The 27,812-nt window shown below is 42.9% G+C and overlaps 2 protein-coding genes across 2 annotated transcripts; both read left to right on the forward strand.

Annotated features, from left to right (window-relative positions):
* Window positions 1-3: 3 nt before the first annotated feature.
* On the forward strand, window positions 4-3,619 carry fdps (farnesyl diphosphate synthase (farnesyl pyrophosphate synthetase, dimethylallyltranstransferase, geranyltranstransferase)). Its single transcript, XM_072461144.1, has 9 exons — window positions 4-375; window positions 456-596; window positions 1,340-1,420; window positions 1,500-1,622; window positions 1,710-1,798; window positions 1,879-1,951; window positions 2,081-2,158; window positions 2,246-2,380; window positions 3,361-3,619. The coding sequence occupies exons 1-9, from the start codon at window positions 19-21 to the stop codon at window positions 3,559-3,561; spliced, it is 1,278 nt and encodes a 425-aa protein (XP_072317245.1). The 5' UTR covers window positions 4-18; the 3' UTR covers window positions 3,562-3,619.
* Window positions 3,620-5,958: 2,339 nt separating this feature from the next.
* Window positions 5,959-27,800, forward strand: rusc1 (RUN and SH3 domain containing 1). Its single transcript, XM_072461661.1, has 12 exons — window positions 5,959-6,087; window positions 8,186-11,428; window positions 17,778-17,897; window positions 17,984-18,060; window positions 18,408-18,582; window positions 18,854-18,959; window positions 19,040-19,086; window positions 20,095-20,519; window positions 21,681-21,961; window positions 23,026-23,193; window positions 24,438-27,577; window positions 27,609-27,800. Exons 2-11 carry the CDS (start codon window positions 8,305-8,307, stop codon window positions 24,601-24,603), a joined length of 4,689 nt encoding a protein of 1,562 aa, XP_072317762.1. The 5' UTR covers window positions 5,959-6,087; window positions 8,186-8,304; the 3' UTR covers window positions 24,604-27,577; window positions 27,609-27,800.
* The last annotated feature ends 12 nt before the right edge of the window (window positions 27,801-27,812 follow it).

Below are 27,812 nucleotides of genomic sequence, written 5' to 3' on the forward strand. Positions count from 1 at the left end.
GGGAACGTGACATTTTATATGCGCGTCGCGACGATTGCAAAGCTGTCAAAACCGGCCGCGGCACCCGTTCCCTCATCGCAGCACCCAGCGGCTGATGGCGGCGGCGCGAGCATGAGACGGCTCCTGATCCAAACCGTGCGTCAAACCGCGCGGTGGGCGACGCGGCATCACCACCGACTCACGCGCACGCTCGTGTTGTGCTCCGCGTCGTTTCAGGGCGACCGGGTTTGCAACGGCGTGCACGGCAAGAAGGCGCTGCTCTCGCTGTCGGACCCGCAGCTGTTCGAGGCGCAGTTCCAGGAGCTGGTGACGGAGCTGGCCGAGCGGGACCTGACCGACCCGGCGCTCGCGGACGCGCTGCAGCGGCTCCGGGAGGTGCGCAGGGCCGCGTGGAGGCCGGTGTTACGGGAGGGGACGTGGTCGTTACCGGGTGTCAAAGTGTTTCTTTCGTGCAGGTTTTGGTGTACAACGCGTATGGAGGAAAGCGGAACCGCGGGCTGTCCGTGATTGGCTCGTTGCGAGAGCTTGTCCCGCCCACAGAGCTGACGCAGGACACTGTGCAGCGCGCTCTAGTGGTGGGATGGTGTATTGAACTTGTGAGTATGGAGGTTGTGCAGCTGATGTGCACTTCTGTTACAACAGTTAGGGTTAGACACAGAAAACAATTTCACCAGCAGAAAAAAATAAAGATTTGTTCCAGCCACCACCAATCATCAGGCAACACATTTACTGTCAAATCAGATTGACAGAATAATCAGACTTTTGGTGTGTGTGTGTGTGTGTGTGTTTACGGCGTGAGAGGAATCTGATGTTCAAAAAACGCCCAATGGTTTTTAGAGTAGCTGATCATTGTGATTTCTGCAGTTTGAATGATTGAAATGTCATGTAAACTGATGCATCTGATATGAGTAATGTGCAGGTTTTGACAAGGGAAATTATGTAAAAAGGGAAAACTAATGTGGCAAATACAATAATGAAAGAGTTATTAAAAAAAATAAAGGACAAGATTTTCCTATTGATATCCTATAGGGACTTGACTAAAAAACTATATTGTAACAAATATCTGCATTTTAACAATATTATTTGTAGCTGCCCCCATCTGTATTCAATATTTTTGGCCAAAAGAATGTAATTCATTGACGAGTGTCACCAGGTTATTTTTGGACTATTCAAATATAATCTGGTGAAACTTGTCAATTATATTGTATTTTGTGCATGTAAAGTTTAAACGAAGCTCACCCCAAAAATCAGTTCAAATGATGAGTTTTGATTTTTCTAGTTTTTACTGGACATGAATCCAGTATCCATAAAAATCAGTTTTTCTCCTTTTTGATTACAGCTCCAGGCTTTTTTCCTTGTGGCTGATGATATTATGGATGGTTCTGTCACTCGAAGAGGAAGACCGTGCTGGTACAAGAAGGTTTGTGTTTATAGACTATTTATCAAATAATTCAACCTTATTTTGAATTCATATTTTCACGTGTGTTTTGCTGCTATAGGATGGAATTGGTCTTGATGCCATTAATGATGGTTTCCTATTGGAATCATCAATCTACAGACTTCTCAGAAAACAGTGCAGAGACCAGCCATATTATGTTAACCTTCTCGAGCTGTTTTTAGAGGTAATACATTTGTTTGTCATACATTTTATTCACCAATTCCACTTTAGGCCTGTGCACAAACAAACACATCTCGTGTCTGTGTTTCAGACATCTTTTCAGACTGAGCTCGGTCAAGCTCTGGACCTAATGACGGCTCCTCCGGGTCACATTGACCTCAACAGATTCACCATTGAAAGGTAAAATGGAGAATGTCTGCTGTTGAGGCTAAAATGCACGGCCCAGGAGTCTGTTAACTGGAGTTTATTTTATCTTTCAGATACAGGGCTATTGTAAAATATAAGACTGCATTTTATTCATTTTATCTGCCAGTGGCTGCAGCTATGTACATGGTGAGTGTGTTTTTCCTCCCAGATCTATTGAGAGCTGTTATCATGTACATGCCTTTTGAAAACCCGGTTTAAATAGGCCAGTTATCTGGTTTTCCTGTAAACGTTGTGACTAAAATCTAAATGTTTCAGGCTGGAATCACAAGTGACGAGGAGCACAATAATGCCAAACACATCTTACTTGAGATGGGAGAGTTCTTTCAGATTCAGGTACATTTATATCCGTTATCCAGGTCATTATTTTGGTCGTATTTCTTACTACCGTGTACTTGGTCTGTAATGATATGTTTCTGACAGGATGACTACCTCGACTGTTATGGAGACCCTGCTGTTACGGGAAAGATTGGCACAGACATCCAAGACAATAAATGCAGCTGGCTGGTGGTGACGGCGCTGGAGGTCATGACCCCTGAGCAGAGGGCGGAGCTGGAGGTGGGATGGATTTCTTTGTTCTTCTTTGTCACAGCGGGGACTCACACAAACGAGCAGTACATTTAGTAATAGCGCTTGCCAACCTAGTCACACATTATATTTAATAACTTTTTCAGTTTGATTTTTCTCTAATGTTTTTTCTCGTTGCTGTTAAATAAATAAGTAGACAAATGGAGTTTATCAATCATTTTCAGGAAATCAATTTGTTACAGCAGTTCATTGTTCAAACATATGGGCCCTGAATAATTTAAAATGACAATCAAAGCAGCCAAAACATGTCACGGTATAAAAGATAAAAACCGGTATATGGCTATAGTAAAATCCATGAATTACAGATGCATTATGTACATTTTCTGGTGGAGGGTAAGCCACCTGCTGTTGCCGGGAATGTTCCACAGTGTGGCATTAATATTCTTTCTCATTTGAGACAAGTAGGGGGCGCCACAAAGCTAAATTAACAGGTCAAATATGTGAGAAAGTGAACCTGTTTACATTTTAAAGTCCATAAAAACACATGTAACTGAATGTTTACAAAATGATTTTAATACCATACTGGGAAACATTTAAGGCAATGCAGTAACCTCTCCATGAAGACGTTGCACAGTGCACTTTTAGGCCATGGTTACACGCACCCACATAGGTAAATAAACGCACCATTTCCTGCGTTTGGGCCTTCTATTCCCACATAAAACAGATGTATGCACCGGTGTATATATTTTATAAACTCTCTCCAAAGTGAAGATTTATAAAAACTGGCAGCATATCGCCGAGACGTGTGGACCGAAGGCTTAACTCCAACATTCCTGTGAATATTAGTCATTTAAAAGCCTGTCATTCGTCGTGCACATCTCTTGAAGCAACGCTCAAGATTTACTTCTTTGTGACAATCCCAAATGTCTTGTAACGTTTGAAGAATACTTATCACCACGTGTATAACATAATGATGCATATTCTTCTTCTTTAATGTTTCTCCTCCTCAGGCGTGTTACGGCCGGCACGATGAAGCCAGTGTGGAGAAGGTCAAGACACTGTACGACACTCTGCAAATGCCAACGCGGTATCGCAAATACGAAGACGAGAGCTACCAGCGGCTGCAGAAACTCATCGCTCGGCACGCAGAAAATCTCCCCCACGCGGTTTTTCTTAACTTTGCCAAGAAGATCTACAAGAGAAACAAATAAAAACAAATGTATATAGACTTTTCCTCTAGAATAATGTCAAATTCAAATCCTCTTTCAAAGGTTGCAATAGGGTGGAGTCATTCCCATGGAACAAACTGGAACTGATGCCACAGGATTTTACATTCTCTTATCTAAACGTCATCTAATTGTCACAACAGTATTTGGGCTAATGTCATGTAAATAATGTAATAAGCGTCAGGCCCCTTGGATAGACTACATGTGCTGAACGATACTACTGTTTTAATAGAAGAAGTATAATGGCACGTTAAGTTATTTTATGCAACTATTTTTATATGTCTCTTGTTCAATGTTGACCATTAAGAATAAAAAAGTACAACACGCACTGTTTTATGTTCTATTTGATTTAAATGTGCATTGTGTGACTTTTTCTGCTTGCCTGGAATATTCCACCGTATGGCATTTTACTTGTCTTACCTATTTTGCATTTATTCAATCGCAACCGTTTAATTTACAAACTGCAGTCAACAATAAGCTGGCTCACCTCACCACAGATCTGACCTGGCTGTGTCCTGGTGTCACCCCTTGTCGTTTGGAAGTATTTAGTATTAAACTAAAACGTATGGGGATAATTATTTTACATTTTGTTCGTTGTAAACTGCCATATTGATCTAAAACTGCTCGATAATAGAAACAGGTCCACTCACGTCCTGTGCAAAAGTGCAACAAGGTAGCAGATTGTATGCTTTTATGCTGAGACAACTTGATTTTTACAGATATACAATTTGTCCTACCTCAACCACATGAAAGATGGACAAGTGAGACGTAAAGACAGATGGATAAACAGACAGACAGTGGGACAGGACGATGACAGAACTGGCAGGATGAGATTGAATAGAAAGGTCTAAGTGGTCATGATCGGGTTATGGGAAAGGGCTTTTGGTGATATGCTATGTTTGGGTGTTGCTGCTGTGTGTGTCTATGTAGAATGGTATGTGTAGGGGGTAAATAATTAGTTAACTTATTCAAATAAATAAGTCAATAAATAAATAAAACAGAAAGGGGGGCAAGGAAAGTGGGGGAGGGATTGGTTGTGTTTTTGTTGGGTTTAGAAATGATAGAAAAGGGGGATCAGCTATTTTCAAAGGCACATTTGCTTCTCTCTATGTGCTTGATGTTTTTCTGTTGTAATATATTCTGTGATTTTTCCAGTGGTTGATATGGCATGATTTCTTGGACTTCCAGTTTTGGAGGACTATTTTCTTAGCGACAGTTAGAGAGGTGAGCAAAGGTTTTTTTTAAAGTGTTGCGTAATGTGGATTGTAGAGATGTGATGTCATTAAGGAGACAGAGTGTTGGAGATAAAGGGATTCTGGAGTCCAGGATGGTAGAGAGTACCTCAGTGATTGTGATCCAACAACAACAACAACTACGACAAAGTCTGAGGAATAAAGTCTGGCGGTAATGCAACACTCGGATGTCAACCGCCATAAAACAACAACAACAACAACAACAGAAGGAGTAGACTGGTTGACAGAGCCACATGGCGTGCAGAATATCCTCTGTGCTACCTAAAGTGCATTGTGAACAAATATCGGTGTTGGTGAAGCCCATTTTAAACATTTTATGATGTGAGATGTTTATACTGTATAAGTTGTAGGCTTGTGTCAGTGGTCATGGAACATTTTTTATTGCAGATTTGTTCCCAATAATTATGCTTTAATGTTGATAAATAGCTGGGTGACATATTTGACTACCCTGAGTGTGAATTGGTTTGAATAATAGCAACTACAGAGAAGTGGTGGGTGAGAACGGACATTTTCTAAGCACTCGAGCCTCATATGCAGGATAAGAAGAATCAAAATATAATTCTTGAGTGAGTTAATATGTTTAAAATCTCATAAATTTGCCCCCCTTTTAATGCCTTGTGAAACATTCTTGCAATAACGTTTTGGAGACGAGCAGGTGTCCAAAATTAACATAGTAAGTATTGTAAGTAAACTTTATTTGTATAGCACCTTTCACAGACAGAAGTCACAAAGTGCTTCACAAAACACAGAATAAAACGATAAAAACAAAAAATGTACAGTGAGCAATACATATACAACAATATACAGTAAAATCAGCCGCTAAAACAAATGCAAACAAAAGGCTTGACTAAATAAAGTAGTGCACCTTTAAAAAAGAATAAACTTATTTGTATTTCCTGCAGAAAGATGCTGAAAATCTTTGGAGAAACAGTAAAAAAAGCACATTAAGTGAGACGCGTTTTAAACATGGATGTATTATATTATATTATGGTTTTAAAGAACAAAAGCAGTGCCTGTCTTCCAAGTGTGATGGACTGCACCATGATGAGCCCTCAGCTGCAGGCGTCCCGTTACATGAGGCGCGGCTGGCACAGGCCGGATCAACCGTGTGGGTGAAGGTGGCGCTACAGGCGATGGGGCGGGAAGTCTCGCGAGAAACGCCGAGAGCCGCTGCTATTCGGGAGGTTCAGCCTGAAGAGATGTTCGTGCATCCGACGAGAAGATGAAGAGCAGCATCTCTCCTCTCCCTCGTCTGTCTGTGAGTATTTAACCTGTTATTTCTATTCTCCGTGACGACTTGAAGATGAAGATGTGTGATTTGACACATATTCACGCCGAATCTCATCGTTTGACCGGGGCCCTTGGGGTGATAGGCTCGTGTGGGATGTAAAAGATGTGAGAAAATACGGGTTTGGCTATAAAACGCGTTCTTATCACATGCATCTTGACGTCTGCCTCTGTACTGGTTCATTTCTGGCTAATTTGACGCGATTAAAGGCCTGGTACGGACCGATGCAGCTACTCAGGGACCCCCTCCTCCTCCTCCGCGTCCTCTTTTGCATCCTCCCAGCCTCCGCCAGGCTCGTGCGATCGATAACGACCCGCTACATCCACAGACAGAGGTAAAACCCCGGTGGTCAAGTGCAATGATTTGGAGTCAGGGAAAACAAACGCGTTGTGTTGAGTTGTCAAGGCCCGAGATCGTTCTTATTCCGGTGATGTGCAGAGCAGCCTTGGAGCGCTAACCTTCAGTGCATGATGATGGGATGGTAAAAAGGCAAAGAAGCAGGCACAGTGCAGCCGTCCGATCATTTCATGCTCCAGTTCAAGCTGGACTGGACACTGGCTGCAGTAGGTGTAGAAATGTCCTCTTCAAAAGGCTCATTTCTTGTCATTTTCCCTGGATTGGCTTGTGATACAGATGGAGGCTGAGGGACTTGTGTAGAACTCATGCATATCTAGAGCCCAGTGATGCAGAACATGGCAGATGATGGGCAAAGACACAGGGTTGGCTGCATATAAAGTGGTATATAATGATATTCTTATTGATCACTTCATTTGACCCTGACCCCTGTGTGTGTTGTTAGGCTGTATTCAGTATTTTTAGTATTGATTAAATAAGGAAGTAAATTAAATAGTTTGACTGTCTTGGTTGACAAGGTTCCATGGTAAAGGAGGGAATTTTATATTTTAGAGATGTGCAAAATTAGAATATCAATGTATCATCTCAAATAAAAGTTTTTTAAATGGATCCCAAAATAACTAGAACTAATAAAGAGATATGATCTCTCTGGGTGGAGTCTGCATGTTCTCCCCGTGTTACCGTGGGTTCTCTCCGGGTTCTCCGGCTTCCTCCCACCGTCCAAAGACATGCATGTGTTAGGTAAGATTGGTGACTCTAAATTGGCCCTAGTGAATGAATGTGAGCGTGAACTGTCTGTAATGTCTATGTCTCTGTGTTGGCCCTGTGACGAGTTGGCCACTGTCCAGGATGTACCCCGCCTAAGGCCCGAAGTCACTGGGATAGGCTCCAGTCACCCGCGACCCCGAAAGGGAACAAGCGGTAGAAAATGGATGGATGGATGGATAATAAAGAGATATTTCTACACTTTTGTGGTTCATTTGAGAGTCACTTTTTATGTAATGCTTGAATCTTTGCTTGAATGTTTACAGCATGTTTTAGTATATGCCTTTTGTCATGGTTTACAGAACTTTTGATCGAACAGAAAAGAATTGCTGGTCAGACGTGCCGATGAAACACTAAAATATAGCAAACAAAAGAGCCATGGAACAAATACAAGATGCTGGGTCAGTAAAACCTTTATCACATTATAATGTCACAATACTTTTGAGTTATGGCTACATTAGGCAGGGCTACACTGGATTGGAAACGATTGTGACACACGATATGACTGTTAAGGACTGTGATATTGATGTTGTTTCCATATTTGTATATTCTTTATGACATAATTTCTGTTCTATTGAAGCTAAACGTTCATGATTTAATTTACTGGTCAGACTCTGTCAAAACAAAAGCTTAGCATTGACAAAACCAAGTATAAATCAAGACTAATTTATGACTGAATATATAAAATCTGTCCTTTTCATTTCAAAAGAGCACATTTCTGTCAAATCGAGAGCCAGTTTCGTTTGTTGCAGTAGTGAAACCCAGTATTTAGCATCTTCAAGTGGTTAAACATGACGCGAGTCGACACAATCCAGAGCTCTATCTACTTATATATTATTTTGAAATAGCCGAAGCAAGTGAGTACAAACAGTTAACCTTAAACGACTCTGCTTTAATGTAAAATCAATAACACACTCTTTATTCTCTGTGGTTCTTTTTGATGTTGCAGGAACTCGGGACTGAAGCCAAGATGTGACCGTCTTGTCATAGTTTGGGCCCTTCCAGCTTGTACAACCACCGTTTCTATAGCAAACTGAACTGTATCCCTAGAATCCTGAAACCCCCACAATGCAGTCGTCCTCTCAGCCCCCGAAACCTCGCCGCTTTGACGCCACCAAACGCACGGTGCCAAAGCCGCACGCACCCGCCCTGCCCAAGGAGGACAAAAACATGAACACGATCCCCAACCCCGCCGCTCGCCGGGTCACCAAAGCGCCCGTCGCCTCGCCCAGGACGCGAGTGGGAGCACAGCCGCGCGCTCCCCTGTACCAACCCAAAGCCATCGCACAAAAACCGGCCTCAGCCAACTTCAAAGCCGTCAAACCTAAATTCAAAAGTACACGGGTGTCTGCGGCGAGCCGACTGGCGCCTTCACCTGCTCCTCCTCCGGCTCTTCCCTCGCTCCTCCCCCTCGACCCAAATTGCAACGAGCCCAGTTTGCCGTGCCTGTGCTGCGACGGCCGCTCCCCTCAGGACAACAACAGCATGTTCAACCATAACCACAATAATAACAACACCATCTCGCTCCGACAGCAGATGCAACTCCCGGCTCCTCCTGGTCCGTTATTCCAAAAGCAGGAGGAGATGAGAGCAAAAGAGGAACAGCCTGAACTAGCGTTGGAAGAGCCGCAGAAGGACAACACCGCTTCTGCAGCTGCCAGTTTGGAAAATAACAACGAAAGCAACGACGAACTGGACATTTCCAATAACTCCATTAAAGTAGATGAGGACGAGGACGACGACAGCAGTGGCGATATCGATATTGACGAGGAAGAAGAGCCGGATCATTATGGGGATGACGAAGACGACGATGACGATACTTTGGTCCCGTCCTGCTGCGACTGTCCCCCTTCCCTCCTCGACTTCTCCCTCACCTCCTCCACGTCCTCGTCGTCCACTTCCATCAGCTCGTGCTCCGACCTGGACTCGGACAGTGCGGATCATTCATACTCGATGAGCTCATCCAACGATAAAGATAATATGTCGTTCATGTTGTCTCCCAAGGTCTATTCCCCTCAAAATGCGCCCGAATCCAAGCCTCCGGCGCGCTCTCTTCCGTCTCTCCCGCCTTCTCGCAACCCTTTCTACTTGTCATCCGCCTCTCCTTCCTCCCCCGATGAAGGATACCCCTCTGCCCTTGACTCCCCCGATTATTTAGGAATAAAAGAGGATTCGGAAATGAAACTAAGCTTGCTGGACTTCCTAGAATCTGTGGGCGAGTTTGGGAAAATGGAGCGCTTCAGTCAGGTGATCCAAGTAGCGCGCTGGGATCTGGAAGGGGAGCAACATTGGGACGTGCTCAGGGATCGCATAGATCACTTGGATCGCTTGGAGAAGGTAAACCGGGAGGTGAAACTGGCCTACATCGCCAAATTGCACGAGAAAGGATTCGATCTGAGCGACTTGGAGGAGCAGGATCTCTCTGACATCATGGATGAAATGGGAAATATAGATATTCACTGGAAGTTGTACAAAAATCCCAAAGGAAAAATGCAGGACTCGCAAGAATTCTCTGACGCCGGGGTGGACCTGACCGCTCCGTCAGACTGCGAAGACCCGCTAGCGCCCGATTCACTCACCCCTTCGCCGATCACCGAAGCCCCGCCCAAACCGCCGGTCCGCCATGCCAGCGTGACCTCCGATCTCCACACGTACATCAACATAAGCAGGGAGCCCGCCTCCGTCGCCTCTTCGCCGACGCCACTCTCCACCTTCTCTCTCCACACCACGTCGCCAACTTTCACCACCTTCAGATGCGAAAGGTCGACGCCTCTTACGCCGCCGTCTATACCGCCTTTACCCGTCTCGAAGCCCGTCCCGTACCTCACCCTCTACACGGCGCCGTCCCCAACCATCCCCACCCCAACCCCGCCCATCCCACCCCCTCGCACCCGTCACCTGGCGCGAAAAGAGGCACAGCGACGCGCCGCTCTTCTGGCCGAACAGGAAAAGTCGCCGGACTCTTTGCCGCCGCCGACCACGCGCCCTCCGCCTCTGCCTCCTCCCCCTGTTATTTCCATATCCTCTTCATCTCCCCCCGGCATCCCGCCTCCCCCAGCGCTTCCCCCTCCGCCCTCCTTCCACGCGCTGGACGTAGAGATCCGGAAATTACTGATGCTGGCCGGGTTGACCCAAGCGGAGCTCCTCAAAATCAGCCCGGAGCTTGGTAACTGCGTGGCAGGCTTAGAGGATGAAGAAGACAACATTATGTCCAGATGCGACTTCGCAATAGAAGATGGCGAGGAAGACAAGCAATCTGACAACGGGCTTATCGATAGTTTATGCTACAGGAGTATATTAGATGTCAAATCTGGGGATGGCGAGAATAAAGAGGAGAGAAAAGAAACCCAAAAAACCACGTCGTTTAGTGAAATGGCGAGAAGGCGGAGGAGGAACACCGCGTACATGTCGGCACCGTATTACAGCACTGGCCCGAGCAATACAAACAGTTCAAAAGAAGACGACTACGAGATGCTACGTCACTCCTCCCAGAGACCAAGTTCACCTCCTCCTCCTCCCCCGCCACGGCCTCTACCTCCCATACCCTCGAGCGCCATTCCAAAATTGAGCACCCTTCGAGCCAACTCTGCGCGACCCGAGCGCTTCGATTGGCTCATCGCCTTCACGCCCGATGCAGACACTCCGCCCAGAGCCTCTCACTTCGAGTTGAGAAAACGAGCTGTAGAAACTCCAAAGAAATCCAATTCTTCATCATCGGAGTCTTCGTCCTCTAGTTCCGGGCCGAAAATCACGACTTTCAAAGAGCTTCGAAATCGCAAGTCCAGTTCGCCGCTGACCAGAGTCATCACGGACCCTGATCCGGACCCCAGTATCGTAACGCCCGACCCGGACCTACTGTACAACCTGAAATGGAGGCGGGACAAGGTGGGGGACGGGACGCAGTGGGAGTACACGTCCCAAGCGCAGGCCCTGTTCATGCAGCCGCCGCCCGCGCTCACGTCAATGGCCGCGCTGCAGGAAATGCTGCAACGGGCCGAAGAGGAGAGCGGAAAGGCCAAGCTGTGCCCGTCGCAGAATAAGCTCGGGTACTCGGTCAGCGACAGCAGCTTGTGGAACCTGGGCACGCAGTGGGAGCATGACGACGAGAAGATCGAGGAGGGCGGCGACGGAGAGGTGGAGGTGAGAGGTCAAGCCGACGGGGAACGAGCCACCGAATTGATGAGAACGTCAGGTGAGTATCAGACGTGTGTTCTGAGTTCGATTGCACATTTTGCATCATTCAACATTTCATATACGGACAAAATTACTATTACAAATTAATGAGGCGCACTATGTAAAATATGTAATGAAAACGCAATTGTTATTCTGGAGATATGAAAAATGAAAGTATCAATTGTATCGTCTATAATTGAAATGATTATAAATTACTGCAGAAAGAGAGGATCAATGAATAAATAAATGAATAAATTAACGTCTCCCAAACAAGGGTCGAGTGATATTCCTGCACTTTTGTGGTTCTTTTTATGTTTTTTTTGGCGCAACACCCATTTTAACACTGAATTCTAAATTTGAAATTGTTTTTGGTTTTCCCCCAAAGAGCATGTCATAAACGAAGCACTTTGTGACCACTGCGGGCCGCCTGCATCGACTACTGTATTTTATGTCTTGGCAACCTGGAAGCAGCACTCTGATTGGCTGTGCTTCGGGTTTTAGGAGCGCTAGCAAGCTAGTTATACACATTTCAATATCTAAATTAAATTACCACAGTTTTAAGAATGCAGTTTTTCAATAAAAGCACCCGTAACAGCATGATGGATGTTCAATGCCATAATATTGAACATGCACGCAAAACAATAAGATCTCTATGGAAACAAGCACGTGGCTGACACAAAAGTGAAAAGTTACGCACCTTTAACAAAATACACAAAATGAACTACAGACAATGATAGCAATAAAAACAAGGAAATAATACAGCATATATAGATGGCTTTTTGTGTAATAATCTGAATCATAATAATTTGAAACTATTATTTATGCGTTGTCAGGATGTCACAGAAGTATTGGCTTATTTATGTATTTAATTATCAGGATGACATTACGTTTTAAAGGCAAGTGTAGATTCAGCTAACGATTTTGCTCCAGGTTTGAGGGGCAGAATTAGCACTCATAACATTCCAAACTAAACTTAACATAGTAGTTGTTGTTTTTTGTAATTTGCTGGAGCAGTAATTGTGATCAAGATTCAAAAGTAGTGGTAGATTTTTATTACCTATTTTTACTGTGTGTAATCCCACTTCCAGCTTGGTTATAACACCAAATTCTCAGGTGGCTAGTTAAAGGAGAGACACGGGTAAAGACATAAACCAATATTGTTTGTTTCCGTGAAGCACATATATTTTTAGTCAGGTTTACTTTGGGAAAGACACTTTTTATTGGACAAGGGAGCAGTAAAGAAGTGGGATGATGTGAGTCAGAGGATGATGCACCGCAATGGCTCAGTGATGACGAGCTGAACGCGGCGCACATTGTTCAGAGGAAGAAGAGCCTGAAGCGAGCGGCCTCTTGTGTTGGAGAGAAGCTACGGTGATGCTAACGTGACGAGAGATAGAGTGTAATATGAGAGGACGGTCTGGGAAGCTGCCAGTCTGGCATTAGAGGCGGGCGTCCGCGAGCAAATGTTGAAATAGTTGCTTTTAAAATGGACAAAGAAGCAGGAAAATAGAAATGAGAACAAGTAAGAGTAAGAGTTAGGTTTGAAATAGAAAGTGTAGTAAGTGATATATTTATGCACTTTTACGTTTTTAAATGTAATATACAGGCATTTTGTGAGCAATATTGAACTTTAACCAAGATGTTTAATGACACGTTTTAGCATTTCTGATGGATTGAAAACATTTTAACTGATACTGACCCAGAAAATATCAAGGTATTTGTTTTTGACAGTATCATAAAGAAATAAAGAAAGAAGTGCACGTTTTTTATGGTAACTCATTTTGGTTTTAGCTTGGTAAATAAACTCTCTTTTAAAGCAGCTCTCTTTCCAGAATTGAGTTCCTCTTAGTTCTACTCGTCTTGTCTTGTAGTGTAAAGGAGGCGTATGTCCTTTTAGAGTTCATCCTCTCTCCTCACCCCGCCCTAGCTCCCCAGAGCGACGAGATCGAGTTACTTTGCAGCACAACGGAGAGACCGAGGATGTATGCACAAGTCAACACTCTCAGTCTGTGAATCACATGCTTTCAATCCCAAATGTGATTGCAATTTAACCACTTCTAAGATGAAAAAAAAAAAAAAAAAACGTCGGCTTTATGTTGTTAAATGCGACCTGCAACAGTAATGAAATGTATGAGCGATAATATTGAAACTACTTCATAAAACTGGCAAAACTCTAAAGTGAGATCATCTTTAGTAAATGTAAGAGTATTTAGAAGAAAGTTACATACGTACTACTGCACATTTAAACTTTATACAGCTCAAACGTTACTGAACTTCAAACTCTATAAAAAAAAAAGTTCACAAGATAGATGTTAAGCCACAAAAAAATCTTATGTTGTTATAGTAATTACGATTAACGCTGCATTAATCGACTAATTGTGGCTAGTCGACTATAAAAAATAATAGTAATCGTGTTCTGATAATCGTTGTCATTGTCTGAAAACAACACCCCCCAAAAAACATCTGAAATTACCCTTTAATAACCAAAACAGTGGCATTATTTAAATCAATTACACACTTTATTTGTTAATATTCTCTTTCTTCAGTCATCAGTCGCCGCATTTCAACCTTTATTCAGTTGATAATATATTTAAAACGCCTCAGTGTACAATAGAAATAAACGTTTGGCTTGTCGACGACTAGAATAACCGTTAGTGACAGCCCCTAGTAACGATTGCGACAGCCTCACTCACCCGCCCGCTCGCTCGTGTGTCGCTTTAAAGAACCAAAGGGGCAGGTCTTTGTGCAGAGGCCAATTGCTGCAAAGTAGTAACAACAGGAAGTGCCTTGAACTGTCCTTATTACACTGCTGCAAAACTCACTCAGGTATGGACACGTTTGAGCTCGTTTTGTGACCTAAATAATGCACACTTCAGGATGGACAGAGCAGCTGTTTATTGTCCAGCGAATGGCACTCGGCTCGTGTTTTAAGACAGAAGCAATGATTGAGCCAACATGGTCTCTCTCTCTCTCACTCACTGACTCAGCATTACCTTGAACTGAACTGTAATGCCTCTGCTGCTGCTGCTGCTGCTGCTGCTGCTGCACTGGGAAAGGAAAGCACAGTCCAGGCATAGCAAACTAAAACTATATGCAGACAATCAGGATTAAGAGTGTGACAAGCACTGCAGAGTTTCAGGAGGGTTTTTAACAGTGTATTTATGTATTATAGCTGCTAAAAAGTCATAATATTTAACTAACAGAAGAATGAGGATCTGTCTATTTAAAACAATTCTTTATGTACTGTCAAACGTTAACTTGTAGAGACAGTGTAGACGTATTATCATGTTGTAATTCATGTTTTTAGTGGCTTTGCTCCAGGGCCAAACCATCGCACATAAAATGAATCGCTTTGACGACACTATTTTTGTCATTCATTTGTCATAGCAAGGTTTTTAATCACAAGTTTAAAAGAAAAAATGATTAACTGTGCATGTATTAGACTTGGCTTGAGCAATTTGTATTAAAGTTTATATATTTTTATTTAGTATGACTTATTATGGTCATAAGACTGGGATATTATGTGTAATAGAATCCCACACACTGCCTATGTTTAGAGTGCATCTGACAGACAACGCTTTTCACTCAAGTAAACTTTACATTATTATATTTAACCCTTTTACTTCCTTGTTAGACACAGGCAGCCATAGTTATAGTTATATATGACATAAGCTTTATTTTGGTTAAATAAATGTTTGAACTGACAAAAAAAATGTGTTCCTTTTGCGTAAATTGTCCCTGTATTTTTATATAATTTAGTGTATTGATGATAGAGGTGGGAAATACATTAATATTTAGATGAGATGATTAATGAATGTCAGTTTGAAAATATGCAAAATTTGACTATTAAATGTATTGTTTATAGTTTAAAAAAAATGCTCCATGATTTAAAAGAAAAATTGAAATTAAAAGTTCGGATGTAAACTTTCAAACAAAGGTAAACGGTGATATTTATGCACTTTTGTGATTCATTTGAGCGACATTTCACATTTGAACCTCAACTAATACGTTTAAAGACACGTTTTGACACATTTCTTTTGGACTGACGTAAAATCGCCTGAATAAATCACTAAATTACAAAAAAAATATAGAGATATTAAATTTGGCAGTAATTCGCCCACCTCTAAATGATGACACACAGTAGAACGTGGGATTCTTTTTTAGAACCCAGTGCTAATTCCTGTATTTTTCCACATGAAAACCTGTCTCGTGCATTTGAACTGTTTTTCTAGAGTGTTCTGGAATACATTCACACTAAAACTTTCCATCTTTTTTCTCCCCCTTTTTCCATCCATTTGACAAATCCTTATTTCTCTCACCCATCCATCCTAATTCAACGTGTACATTCTCTCCATGACTCCGATCTGTGTGCTTCTCCCATTCCGCCTGTGCCTCCTCGCCCCCTGCTTTGTACAAATTTGCTTTATCCAAATTTGCAGCCTCCTCGCCCCTTCCGCCCCTGGCCCGCTCCTCCCTTCCCTACTTCCTCCACGCCGCTGACCAACCCCTCTATCCCAACGCTAATAACCCCTTTCTAGACGCCCGACCTCACGCCGCCGTAGGACGAAGCGAGGCGGCAGAAATTCCACCGCACATGGGTGGCTGGGGTGACGCGCCCGGTCCGGCCCGCACTTACAGACGCGAGTACGGCGCTGGCGCGAGCGCGTTATCGGCGGACGGGTTGGCCGTCGATTCGATTTGCGATTACGGCGATCGCGAGCTGGAGAGTGCGCGATTGGCACGCGGGCACAGGCACGGCGTCGAGTCTGTGTGTGACTTTGACTCGTTGCACTGCGGCGGTTCACTCCTGCAGAGCGCCCAGAGCACGCCCGCCGCGCCGACGCCGTACAAGAACATCGACGTGGTTATGAAGCACGGCAGCAGATCCGGCGAATCGGGAAAACGGCACATCTCGCGGATAGATAAGGCTTCGAAAGAGCTCCCCCCTGTTCCGGCCTTTTACCTGTACCACCCGAAAAACTGCCCCCTCCACCGTGGCGCCCCTCCTCGCCTGTCGCCCATAGGTGCCCTTTCCCCGCCTCGGCGCTCCGGCTTCCCTCCCCCCGGTGCCCCGCTGTCGGGCCTTAGTTCCCCGCTGTTCCCCCGCTCGCACACGCTCCCCGCCCTGGCTGCGCCCCTGTACTACCCCAGTCTGTACCCTCCCGTCCCGCCCAGGGCAACCCCTCCTCTGCCCCCCAAACTCTACCAGGAGCCGCGACATGTGGCGAGTAAGACTTCTCTCTCTATTATTCTCCTCTTCTAAATCTGGAGCTCTTTTTCTTGGTCAGACATCTTGTTTGTGCATGTGCGTCTTTGTCTGTCCTTGATGGCTCCTGAATGTCGGCCACTGTTAAACACAAGGTATTTGCAGCTTTGAAAGAAAGAAAATTGTTTCTGGATTAAAAATCAATTCCTAATAGGGCTGAACGTAGAGGTGGGCAATGTATCAAAAAACTATGTAGTAAACCAACCGAATAAGGCTATAAGTGATATGTCTGCACTTTAGTGGGGAGTTTTATTTGTCTGATACCTAAAGCTCAACTAATGTGTTTAGAGATGTTCAAATGTTTTTAAATCATTTCTGGTCACTATCGCACCAGCCCTACAGTTTTAGTGATTGGAAATATTACTGTTAAGAACTGAAATATCAAGATCATTGTGTTACTTGAATATATTTTTTGAGAGGGAGACAAAACTTCATCAAATCAAGTGTAATTTAGACTGAATAAGGAAAACCATTAATAAAACTTGGTGATATTTTATATGTTCATTATGTTGCAACATTGATTATTGCGTTATATGTATATATTGCATTATTGACATTTTGCATTACACATAATGTAGCCCGACTTACCACAGGTTTTCAAAATCAGATTTCTGTTCTTTCAATTCAGCAAAGAACTTTGATAAACGAAGCATCTGTATCTGTCTTTTGTCAATCATACTTTTCATTGTGTCATCCTTGTGTCAGTCACATTTTGGTTCCACATTATTGCACGTTTTCTTTTTTAATCCATAGCTACAAGAGTGTCTTCTGTGTATGTGCAGTTCAGTCATTTTGTGTCAGCATTTATATAACACTGTTATATAAATATATTGGTTTAACTCAAGTGTTGGCATATATATTATGACTCCCTCCCAAACCCATGAAGTGTTTTTAAGTTTGCTAAACGCTCACAGAAAATGCTGCAGTTTCCAGACGTTCAGTCAACAGTTTCAAATATGTATGTCATGTCTGCCATCTGCTAATAGTGCTAATAGTGCTAATAGTGCTAATAGTGCTTCATTGCTTTACTGCTTTCACATATAAACAGAGTGTTACGTGCTCCTCGTGTTTAATTACTCTCACGCTGTTCTCTGTGGGTCAGCTGTCCGCAGTGTGTCGTTCGCTGGCTCCGTGCACAGAGGCGAGGCCTGGATGGCCCGTGATGTCCGGCCTCCAGCGAGAGGGCCGGGCCTGTCCCCTCAGTGTCTGCAGGAGAAGAGAGGTAACTGTCCGCTCGCTCCACTGGTCACGTTATAGCTTTTACGGGCTGGAAACGGTAAACCATGAATTGTTGTTTTTCCCCTTTAGCTCTGGTCAGCGCAGTCAGCGTGGCAGTGGAAGCCATCGTGGCACAATTTAGCTCGTCTCGGACCGTAGTGCAGAAGGTGAGTCTGCTGCTGATCACTCAGAATGTCACTGTCAAGGGTCTCAAAAAGTCACATAAACAGGAAGAACTCTGACCTTTCCTGACTGATCTTGAGCTTTGGCAGAAATAGTGTAAAACCTCATGGTAACACAAAGAAAAGGCAGTTTATTGTCTAAAAAAAAAGGTAATTTGTATTCTCAGTTTGGTATCAAAATAGAAGTATCAAGTATCAAGCTTATTCCTTAGTATTGAAATTGTCTTTGATTTTTTAGTATTTAGTAATGACACGTTTTCATTACAGTAAGTTATTAGTTAAACTTAACCCTTCATCTGCATCGCTGATCTGTCTCCTCTCTTTTGGATCAGGCCTTATCTGGAGACAGCACTGTAAATCCATCTCTGGGCCGCCTGGTGCTGCAGTGCTTGTGCCCCGCCCTGCACAGCCTGCTGACTGACGGCCTCAAACCCCACCAGAGTGACCTAATTGCAGGCAGAAGGCCAAACTCAGCCTGGAGCCTGGTCCAAGCCTCCACCAGGCCAGGTACGCAGATGCTTCAGCAGTAATTAGTCAGACGGACTCATAGCATTATTGAATTCTATTGTTATTGCACACATTATTGAATAGATTTACGCTCGCCGTAATAACACTGGTTCTTGGATTGAGACATTTTCTCACACTTCAATCAATGCGCCGTCTAAAACGCTGAATAAAGTAAACAGGAAGCGGCTATTGATTAGCTTTCCCTTGCAAAGTATTTTAGAAATGATTTGCCGCTTCGGTGGTACAAATCTCTCTTCTCTCGTTTATCCAGGCTCTAAAACGCAAGCTCTTTTCACCCTACAAGCCCGAGTCGGAGATCTGCCTCAGCTCAAGCAGAGCAAACATCGCTTCAATGCGTTTATCCTTGGCCTACTTAAGTAAGTCCCGTGCTTCTGCTGCTCAGCGCGATGTAAAACGTACCTGCCCCAGTGGCTGAACCTTCCTCTTTGTGTTTCAGCATCAAGAGCCTGGACTTCTGGCTGTCCCACCTTCACACCAGCAGTGGTACGTTGTGTTTGATTGTCTTCATTAACCAATGCTATTTCGGGATTTAGATATATATTTGATTTTTGTGATTATAGGGATGATGAACAGGAAGTGACAACATTTGCATATTTACAGACTCATTATCCCCAAGTATAGAATTCAATGTCTTTATGAGGTGAAAAAACTCCAGCGAATCCACAAAACAAAAACAAGTTTCACATATTTTTAAAGTCCTGCCTTATACCACTATAAAACTCTGAATTTGATGTCTAATTTGATCTAATATCTTTATTCCCGTTGTCTAAAACCTTGTGGACAGTTTTAAGACATTGCTGAATAATACAATAGTTTATTAGTTTATCAAGTTATTGTGATCTATATATATAAGATAAAAGAGTACTTAACGTGTGTACTTTTTTGGAGTGTAAAATGACTTAATTTTGCTTCTAAAATGTTCACAGTATTTTTCAAAAACTAAAATTAAATAATGTTTTTGTGCATTAAATTCAGATGACAGTTTGTGCTGTACTGATATTTACTGTGCTAAAACGTGTCAGTAAATGTCTTCAAATATCGCGCACAAAACAGAAATGGATCATAAAATTAACCAGAAAAGTGCAAAAATATAACTTTATACAGTTGTTTGGAAGATTACACTAGATGCTTTTTGTCTTTTTTTGTCTTTTTTTTAATTTTCTAAACACATAAAACCAGAGAGAGCAAATTACGGCACATATTTTGTCCATCCATGAGTCTGTCAAAATGATAATTGTCCTCGATTGTATCAGTTGTGTCCTTTTTAATAGTTTTAATCATAAACGATATACTCGATATTCTAGTTTCGCACACAGTATCTCTAAAACATCAATGGCAATGTTATTAATGCTTTGATATGTTTCACACCTCAACGTTTATCGATGAACCAAACAATCATGACATCACTAGATACAGCCTCTGTCATATCTGATCGCATTTTCATACTTTCCATCAATAACCATGTCCTTCCCTTGTGCTTTCCCGCTGCAGATGTCCTGGAGACGTATTATCACCCCTCATCGTTCATGCGCCTGTCTCTGAGCGCCTGCCACTCTCACTTCGAGGAGCTGCTGCTGGTGCTCCAGCCGCTGGGCCTGCTGACCTTTAACCTGGACCTGCTCTTCCAGCACCACCGCGTCGACCCGCACGGCCAGAAGATCCCCGGCGACGCAAATCGGCCCCGCGAGATGACGGAACCCAAGGGTAAATACATGGAGTCGCTCTCCGAAGGGGACGGCGGGAGCGGAGGGGGTGGGGCCGGTTCTGCGTCGCATCAGAAGACGGAGAGCGGCGCGGCGAGGGACGAGGACCTGTTGGAGACCAGTCCTCAGCTGCGGTGGGTGAAGGAGAAGGAGATCAGCGCTCTGCCTCCTCCGGACATGGACGAGGACAGTCTGGCACAACAGGCGGGACAGGTAAGCGTTTGAGTGAATACATAAACGTATCCAGAGTTAAAGAAGACCAAATTCATCTTTTTGGAGCGTCATATTGCTTTTTATGCCTTGTATTACGCTCATGTTACTATTAGTCCCATCGAAACAATGGGGATAGGGACTTTGTATGAAACTTCTGATAAAATTAAGACATTTCATGGAGATTGTGTTGTATTGTATATCATAGTGACTAGTTGACTATAAAAAATAATAGTAGCTGTAGTTTGATAATCGTAATCGTTATCTGGACTATACAGACTCTAAAACACGTGACACGTGACATTTCAGATTAATAATACACTATCTATTTGGAAGCCTTCAGTCACCATATTTCACCTTTTATTTGGTTGATAATCTATTTAAAAAAGATAATTGACTAATCGACTTTGAAAATAATTGTTTGTTGCAACTCTAATATATGATTATTTGTAGGCCTAAATTAAAATAAATAATTCCTGTCCGAAAATCACCTCCAGAAGGAAACCATCGCACTATGACTGTCAAATAAATTGTTACCCAAATACTAATGAATGCTAAAACTAGTATCGAAACTATACCCATTAAAACAAGCATCGATACTGAAATAAATTATACAAAAAATAGATTAAATTTGGATAGTTTTAGAAGAGTCTTGAGCCTCATGATTCAATAGGATTTATAATACATGGCTCATGATATGATAATTGAGGTATTGCACATGCTGTTCTACAAAATATCACTATTTTTGTGAGAACCAAATTCATTTTACCAACAGTATTTCTTTTTTAACCAATAACTGCACAAACTTAATGTGAAAATAAAATACACACATTTAAATGGTCAAAACCATGAATATGTTAAATGTAAAGTTTCCTTTCTCTAAACATAAAAATCTTAACTAAACTAAAACAAATTCTAAACCAAAAGACAATTGTAACACTTTCAGAAACATAATAATAATAATACGCATGGTGATAGATATTGATACAGCAGCACCAGATTTAGTATGACAATAAATATATTAATACTTTGATATTTTTGCACACCCCTGGTCTTGATCTGTGTCAGAGCTTGTCCACTTATAGTTTTGGCGCAGTCAGACATTGTATTAACGTCATTATTCGAAGCCGCGGAGCAGGTTATAACGCCCCGCCCTGTTTGCAGGTGATGCAGCAGGGTTGGGACGTGATGGTTCGCTGGGGAGGCCGACTCAGCCAGAACCTGTCCGAGCTGAGTCTGGCCGCAGCCAAGAAGGACGAGTTAAAGACAGAACATCTCCAGCGTCACAGTGACTTTGTCCCGCTCAGCAGCAGCAGCAGCAGCAGCAGCAGCAGCAGCAGCAGCAGCAGCAGCAGTGGCGTCGTGCAGATGCCCTGGGGTCTGGACCGTCTGTTTGGGGCCCCGAGAGCCTTAACCAGTCCTGGTGCTCATCCAGCTCCTGCCAGGTTTGTCCAATGATACAGCTACAAATGATTTATCAAGGTCGAGTTTGTTTGTAAAGCACGTCACAAACAACCACCACCATCATTGTTGTGCAAGATGAAGTATGGAACAATAATGTCATGACAAAATACATTATAGCTCATTTTGAGTTAAAAAAGGATGTCTTTAATAGAGATTTAGACTTATTTTTCACTACTTTGTCAGCATCAGAATCTTTTTTTTTATATTTTAGTTAAGTCAGAGTATATAAAAAATAATATGAATCAAGTGAAATGTAAAAATCAGTCTCTCAATTTAGTTCTGAAGTCATTAAAGTGACTAGTGTAGTGCTGGGTTACTGTGGTTGGCATAAAGTCTTGATTTATACTTTGCTGCAATCCATCCCATTCAATCCATCTTTATTTATGCTGCGCATTTTTACCAACAAAACGTCTCCAAAGCGACACAATAAGCACAATTTCAGACTAAAATGGATTAAAAATATAGCACAGGTACAATAAAAATCTTGCCATGAATAAAAGACTAAATCATTAAAAAGCAAAAAAATAAATCAATAGAAAACCACGCAAATCTCATGTACACATCGGTTATTCTACTTTATGATTAAATATGATGATACAAATACTATATCTTTAAGGTGCAAGAAACACACTTTCCTCATTGTAACACAAACATAAAGTCAAGGAAAAGTGTTTATTAGTAATTGTTTTACTGATTCAGGAGTAAATTGTGAGTTTGTTCTGCCTTTTTTAACATGTGAATAGCCAATTTACTCATATCGTTTTGTTCAAATAGCTATTTCTAAAAGCCTTTGGTTGTGAGTGCAGTTTGGGTCAGATATTTTGGTCCGACCATTGAAACGCTTCATCATTTTGACAGCTTTTTACTAATCGATGCACAGGACATGTCTTTACTCCAGCCCCAGCGTCAAGATTTATCCTCAAACACAAGTCAATATTTGGTGTCCATCACAAATACTCTTACATGTGCCAGTTCTCCAAAAGGTCGCATTCAACAGGCACATTTTACCCCCACATCCGCTCAGTATTTACTGTGTTGCCTGTAGGCGGCCCTCTCAGTGGTTGGCCCCTGGCGTGACGGTGCTGACCCGGATGGTGAGCAGCAGCACCGCTCCCGTGTTAAGGAAAGTGTGCGAGCCGCCGGAGGAAACGTCAGCCGAGCGGCGGGAAGAGGCTAAAGCCGAGGAGATGACGGACCAGCCCAGACCGCTCAGGTACGGACCGCCACGCCGCTGAAATGAACGGATTTACCTAGCACTTATTTTAGAGCTCGAAATGTGATCGCGAAACGGCAGAAGTCGCGGTTATTTAGTAGTGGTGGTCACGTGCGCATTGTGAACATTACTGAACATGACTGAAGTCCATTTGTTGTGAATAATCATTAAAAAAACTGTTTTATTCATCACAGACAGTTTTTGTACATACCGTATTTTCTACACTATAAGGCACACTGGAATATAAGGCGCACTGTCAATGAATTGTCTATTTTTGATAATTTGTCATATATAAACAAAACGTGTACCACACATAATCGCTTCGAGGTCAGTAAACACAACCAGAATTAATCCATACATAAGGCGCACTGGATTATAAGTCGCACTGTCGTTTATGGAGAAAATTAAAGGCTTTTAAGTGTGCCTTATAGTGCGGAAAATACGGTACTTGTGTTGTAGCCTTGTATTTTTTTCTCTACTTGCACAGTGTCGTGTTGGATTAAAGTTTATTTTTAATATCTATCTTTTTAAATATTTTTGATCGCATGTTTCTATTTTCCTGTTTTTCTCGAACTGTGCGTCATGACAATCATTTCCTGACTGTGGGACAAAGAAAAGGTTCTTCTCTTATTTCATTTAGTAAATATAACGTATTTAACTGAAAACAACATCTTTAAACATGTTATAGTTGCTGGTATTGCAGTGTTTGCACAAATACTCCTGAAGGTGTTTCCGCCTTAATTGAAAAATCTATTGTAAAAACAAATAAAATGCAGTTCGATTAGGTTTTTCCTCCCCAAAATCGTTGAACCTTACACTTAACACTCTTTTCAAGTACAATCAGGGCTGTAGGACATTGGGGTTTTAGTCTGTTTTCCACCAGTCGATTAATTATTTTTGTTAGATTGTAAGGATTTATACAAGCTCTGTAGCAAAAAGAAGATATGGACTCAGCTGAAGATTTGAGAGTGAATCATGAGTTTAATCTGACTTTTTACATTTAAACACACCGTTTTCTTGTAATTTTCGGTGCAAATAGTCGTTTTTGCGTGAACTCCTGTGCAGTTATCATCTTTCGAGTGCAGTTTGGCTCAGATACACGGTCAAATCACAGCGTTACTGAACATTTGTGCAAGCCGCTGTCCCCAACCAATCGATCCCCAGAGCATGTCTTTGCGCCACCACGGCCCCTTCGCAACCGTCTCATTAACCGTCTCTCGTCTCGCTTCTGTCGTTCCCCTCAGGTCCGTGCGAACGCTGTGCGACCACAGAGGCAGCGGCGCCGAGCTCAGCTTCAGCAAAGGCGAGGAGCTGCAGGTTCTGGGAGGCGTGGACCAGGACTGGATCCGCTGCCGACGCGGAAACGCCGAGGGCCTGGTGCCCATCGGCTACGCCTCTCTGATCATGTGACGCCGACCGCCGCCACACTTCAATCAATAACGAATACGAGAGTGGACTTTATTTTAGGTGAAGATTGAGAGGTTCTCACTATGTGTGAGGGAAATGGAAAACGCCAGCTTGGTCGGAGTTTGAGTTGAGTGCATCACACCATCTGTCCCAAGTTTTATGCGCGTCGAGAACAGGCTGCGGCCCCGCTCTCCTGTTACAAACATATGGGCTTTTTTCAATCACGATCCATCCGGTTTGGTCACATTAATCTAATGGGCTTTAGCAGTACGCGAGCAGCAGATGGTGCGAGATGATCACTCGAGTTGAATTCCTTCCATGTCGCGCTGAAAGACATTATCCTTCTTCAGTATCGGGCTCCCACAAATCACGCCGCGTCCGGGAGTCAAAAGTAATCATTGGAACGGCTGAAATAGTGGGCCTTTCCCCTTGTAAACTACTTCTAAACCTAGCGTATTGTTAGTGTGTTGATCAATGTTATCTTGAACTCCGAGTCGCGGGCTGCGTTCACACTTTGGTCCCGGTCAGGTCCCGGTTTAGTCCCGACGTAGACTGGGTTTGGTCGCGTTCTTCTAGTCCTGGTTTGGTCGCGGTCTCGGTCCGGGTCCGGTTCCAGGTTTTGCCCCCATTTTTGAAAGTGTGAGCGCAGCCAGTTGTGACCTCTTGATTCCATTGCCTGGTTCATGTGTGTTTGACCTGTATTTGACTGTAAAAAGAAATATACATATATAGAATATACATAAGATATACAGTATAACTACGAAAAAACAACAACATTATTTACCAAGATAGTCACCAGAAAGCAGCTTCAAAATCGCAACCACGTTTAAAGGGAGTCGTTTTATCAGCAACTTTACAAGCGAATTATATTGACGTATGGAAACAGTTATCGTCCATCTTGTTCGCCATCGCGCCATATTATTAGATTTTTCCTCATAACTTCCATTGTATGCTTTGTAATGTGCCGAGTGCTTTGAACGAATGCCAGACGTATAAAAAAAAAAGAGGTCCATCCCTCCCACGTAGGAGCCGACAGCAATCTGTAGCCAATGGTCCCCCCCTCGTGTCCAGCGTGGGTTAAATTTACGCCCTGTAAAACGCCGCTCGCTCTTGTTAAGCACTATATAAAGTTGGAAAGCCCTCGTGCGGTCGTGTCTGTAACGTCGTTGCCTGACTACTATAGCCTCATTTCCCCTCCATCTTTGCCTCGTTATCATAGATCGTGATGTCGGTGAGCTGGTGGACGTGATGTAGTGAATCTAGAGCGAGTTTACGGATCATAAGAGCCCGCTTCAAAGCTCTACTGCGGAACATTTCACCCGACAAACGGACCGGCGCGCAGCTTTTACGGGTTTTGTCCCTGTGGGAAAGGCGTCAGAAAACATGCGGCTGTAACTTGTACCGCGCGGTGTGTCGGTCTTTACTGTGTGCGCGCTCGCCTCTCCACAGACGTGACTCGTAACGCCATCTGCTTGTGTTGTCCGTGGAGATGTGGTTGTTCTACTCAATCATGGACGTAAAAACAGAGGCAGAAGATGTATATATATATTGCGTTTATCGTCTGTGATTAAAATTGGCAGCAAAAAAAGGCTGATTAAAAATAAAATAAACGTCTAGTGTAATCTTCAAAATAAAGCTATGAAGCGATATTTCTGCACGTTTAATAGTGAGCTTTTTGATCCATTCACGCTTTGTGCTTGAATACTTGAATCATATTTCAGCACATTTCTGACGCGTGGATAAAATATCGTCTGAATATCGTATCAGACATTTTTAGTGCAAGGCATAAACGTATATATAAAAACAATATAAGTAACGCGAGACAAAATGCATCCGTCTACATGATTTCTACTCACTTAATTAATTATATTTACGTCATAGTTATAAGTTCTGCCTTTTCCCGTCAGTATTTGTGTTTTCAGTATCTGCAGAACCTCCAGAGTCACAAACTATGAGAAAAATCAGCTTCAGCGTATGAAAAATGACAATATATCATGAGCAGTACGATACGGCCCAGCGCTGGCACTGATGATGACGATTATTGTGAGAAAAACATGAACTTATTCTCGATTATTGAGTCGAAAAACAAATCTTTAATTTTCTCTCATCCCCGTCGTCCAACATGTGACTGAACAGAACAGACAAAATAAAGTTAAATGTGACAAAAACAGCCAAATAAAATAAGTTCATTACATTTAGCTCTATATTTTGGGCTATCGAACGACCTAAAAATGCTTAATCTTGCTTTAGAAATGGCTACGATTGTTATTTTTGGATTCTTACAATTATAATGTGACTTGAATCATGGCGATTATTGATTAACCGAATAAACCTGACGTCCCCTCTCAGCCCTAATATAAAAGTGAATTCCCTCTTGTTTCCGGCGTCATCTGAAATGTTCTGCAGTACGACTTACATTTATTGTCATTCCATTACGCCATAAGGACTATGCACACTATGCTTTTGGTTGGTTCATATTCATTTGCGTGCACGTTCACCCAAACCTACAGAGCCAACGCAGAAATGTCTGTCTTAAAGAGCTTTAACGAAGACAGAAAAGAGGACCTCGTTACGTATCAGGTTAATAATATGTATTTTAAATCAGGGAAAATTAAGCTTCTTCAAAGATTCCTCATGTTATGGTCGATGTAGCATGAGATTCAGTCAAGTAGCAACCAAACCCTGAGCGTAATAGCAGAAAAAAAAACAAGCATCTTCATAGTCACTGAAAGAAGACGAGAAAATACTAGATAATGCAGGTAGATAAAGCTAAACACAGTTATTTTTGTGTATATTCCAAATGTGAGATATGAAATACAACTGTTAATTTATTGGATGTGATATTTATTGACCTTGAATGGAAGAGCACTTTAATTGTCACGTTTTTGCCGGGTGAAAGCAGCAGCGATGGGGCCGAGTGCAATGGCGTCTGCACACCCTGCACTTTCACTGTGGGCGTGTGTGAGTGTGTGAGTGTGTGAGAGTGTGTGTGTGTGTGTGTGTGTGAGAGAGTGTGTAAAAATAACTCTTCCTCTTCTCCTCCTCTTTGGTATTGTGCTCCCCTGTTGTAGCTGTCCCCGTTCTCCGGCCCCCAAGAAACTATTGCATAAGGTTGTGTCCCTCTAGTGTCCGCTCACCGTCCTCTGCCTGCATGTGCTTGTTTGTACATACACCCAATAAAGCCAGTCCAAAACCAAAAAGACGTGCGTTTC

This window comes from Eucyclogobius newberryi, unplaced genomic scaffold (assembly GCF_026437365.1).
Source record: "Eucyclogobius newberryi isolate DKJ021-1_F unplaced genomic scaffold, fEucNew1.0.hap1 SCAF_3, whole genome shotgun sequence".
Lineage (NCBI taxonomy): Eukaryota > Metazoa > Chordata > Actinopteri > Gobiiformes > Gobiidae > Eucyclogobius > Eucyclogobius newberryi.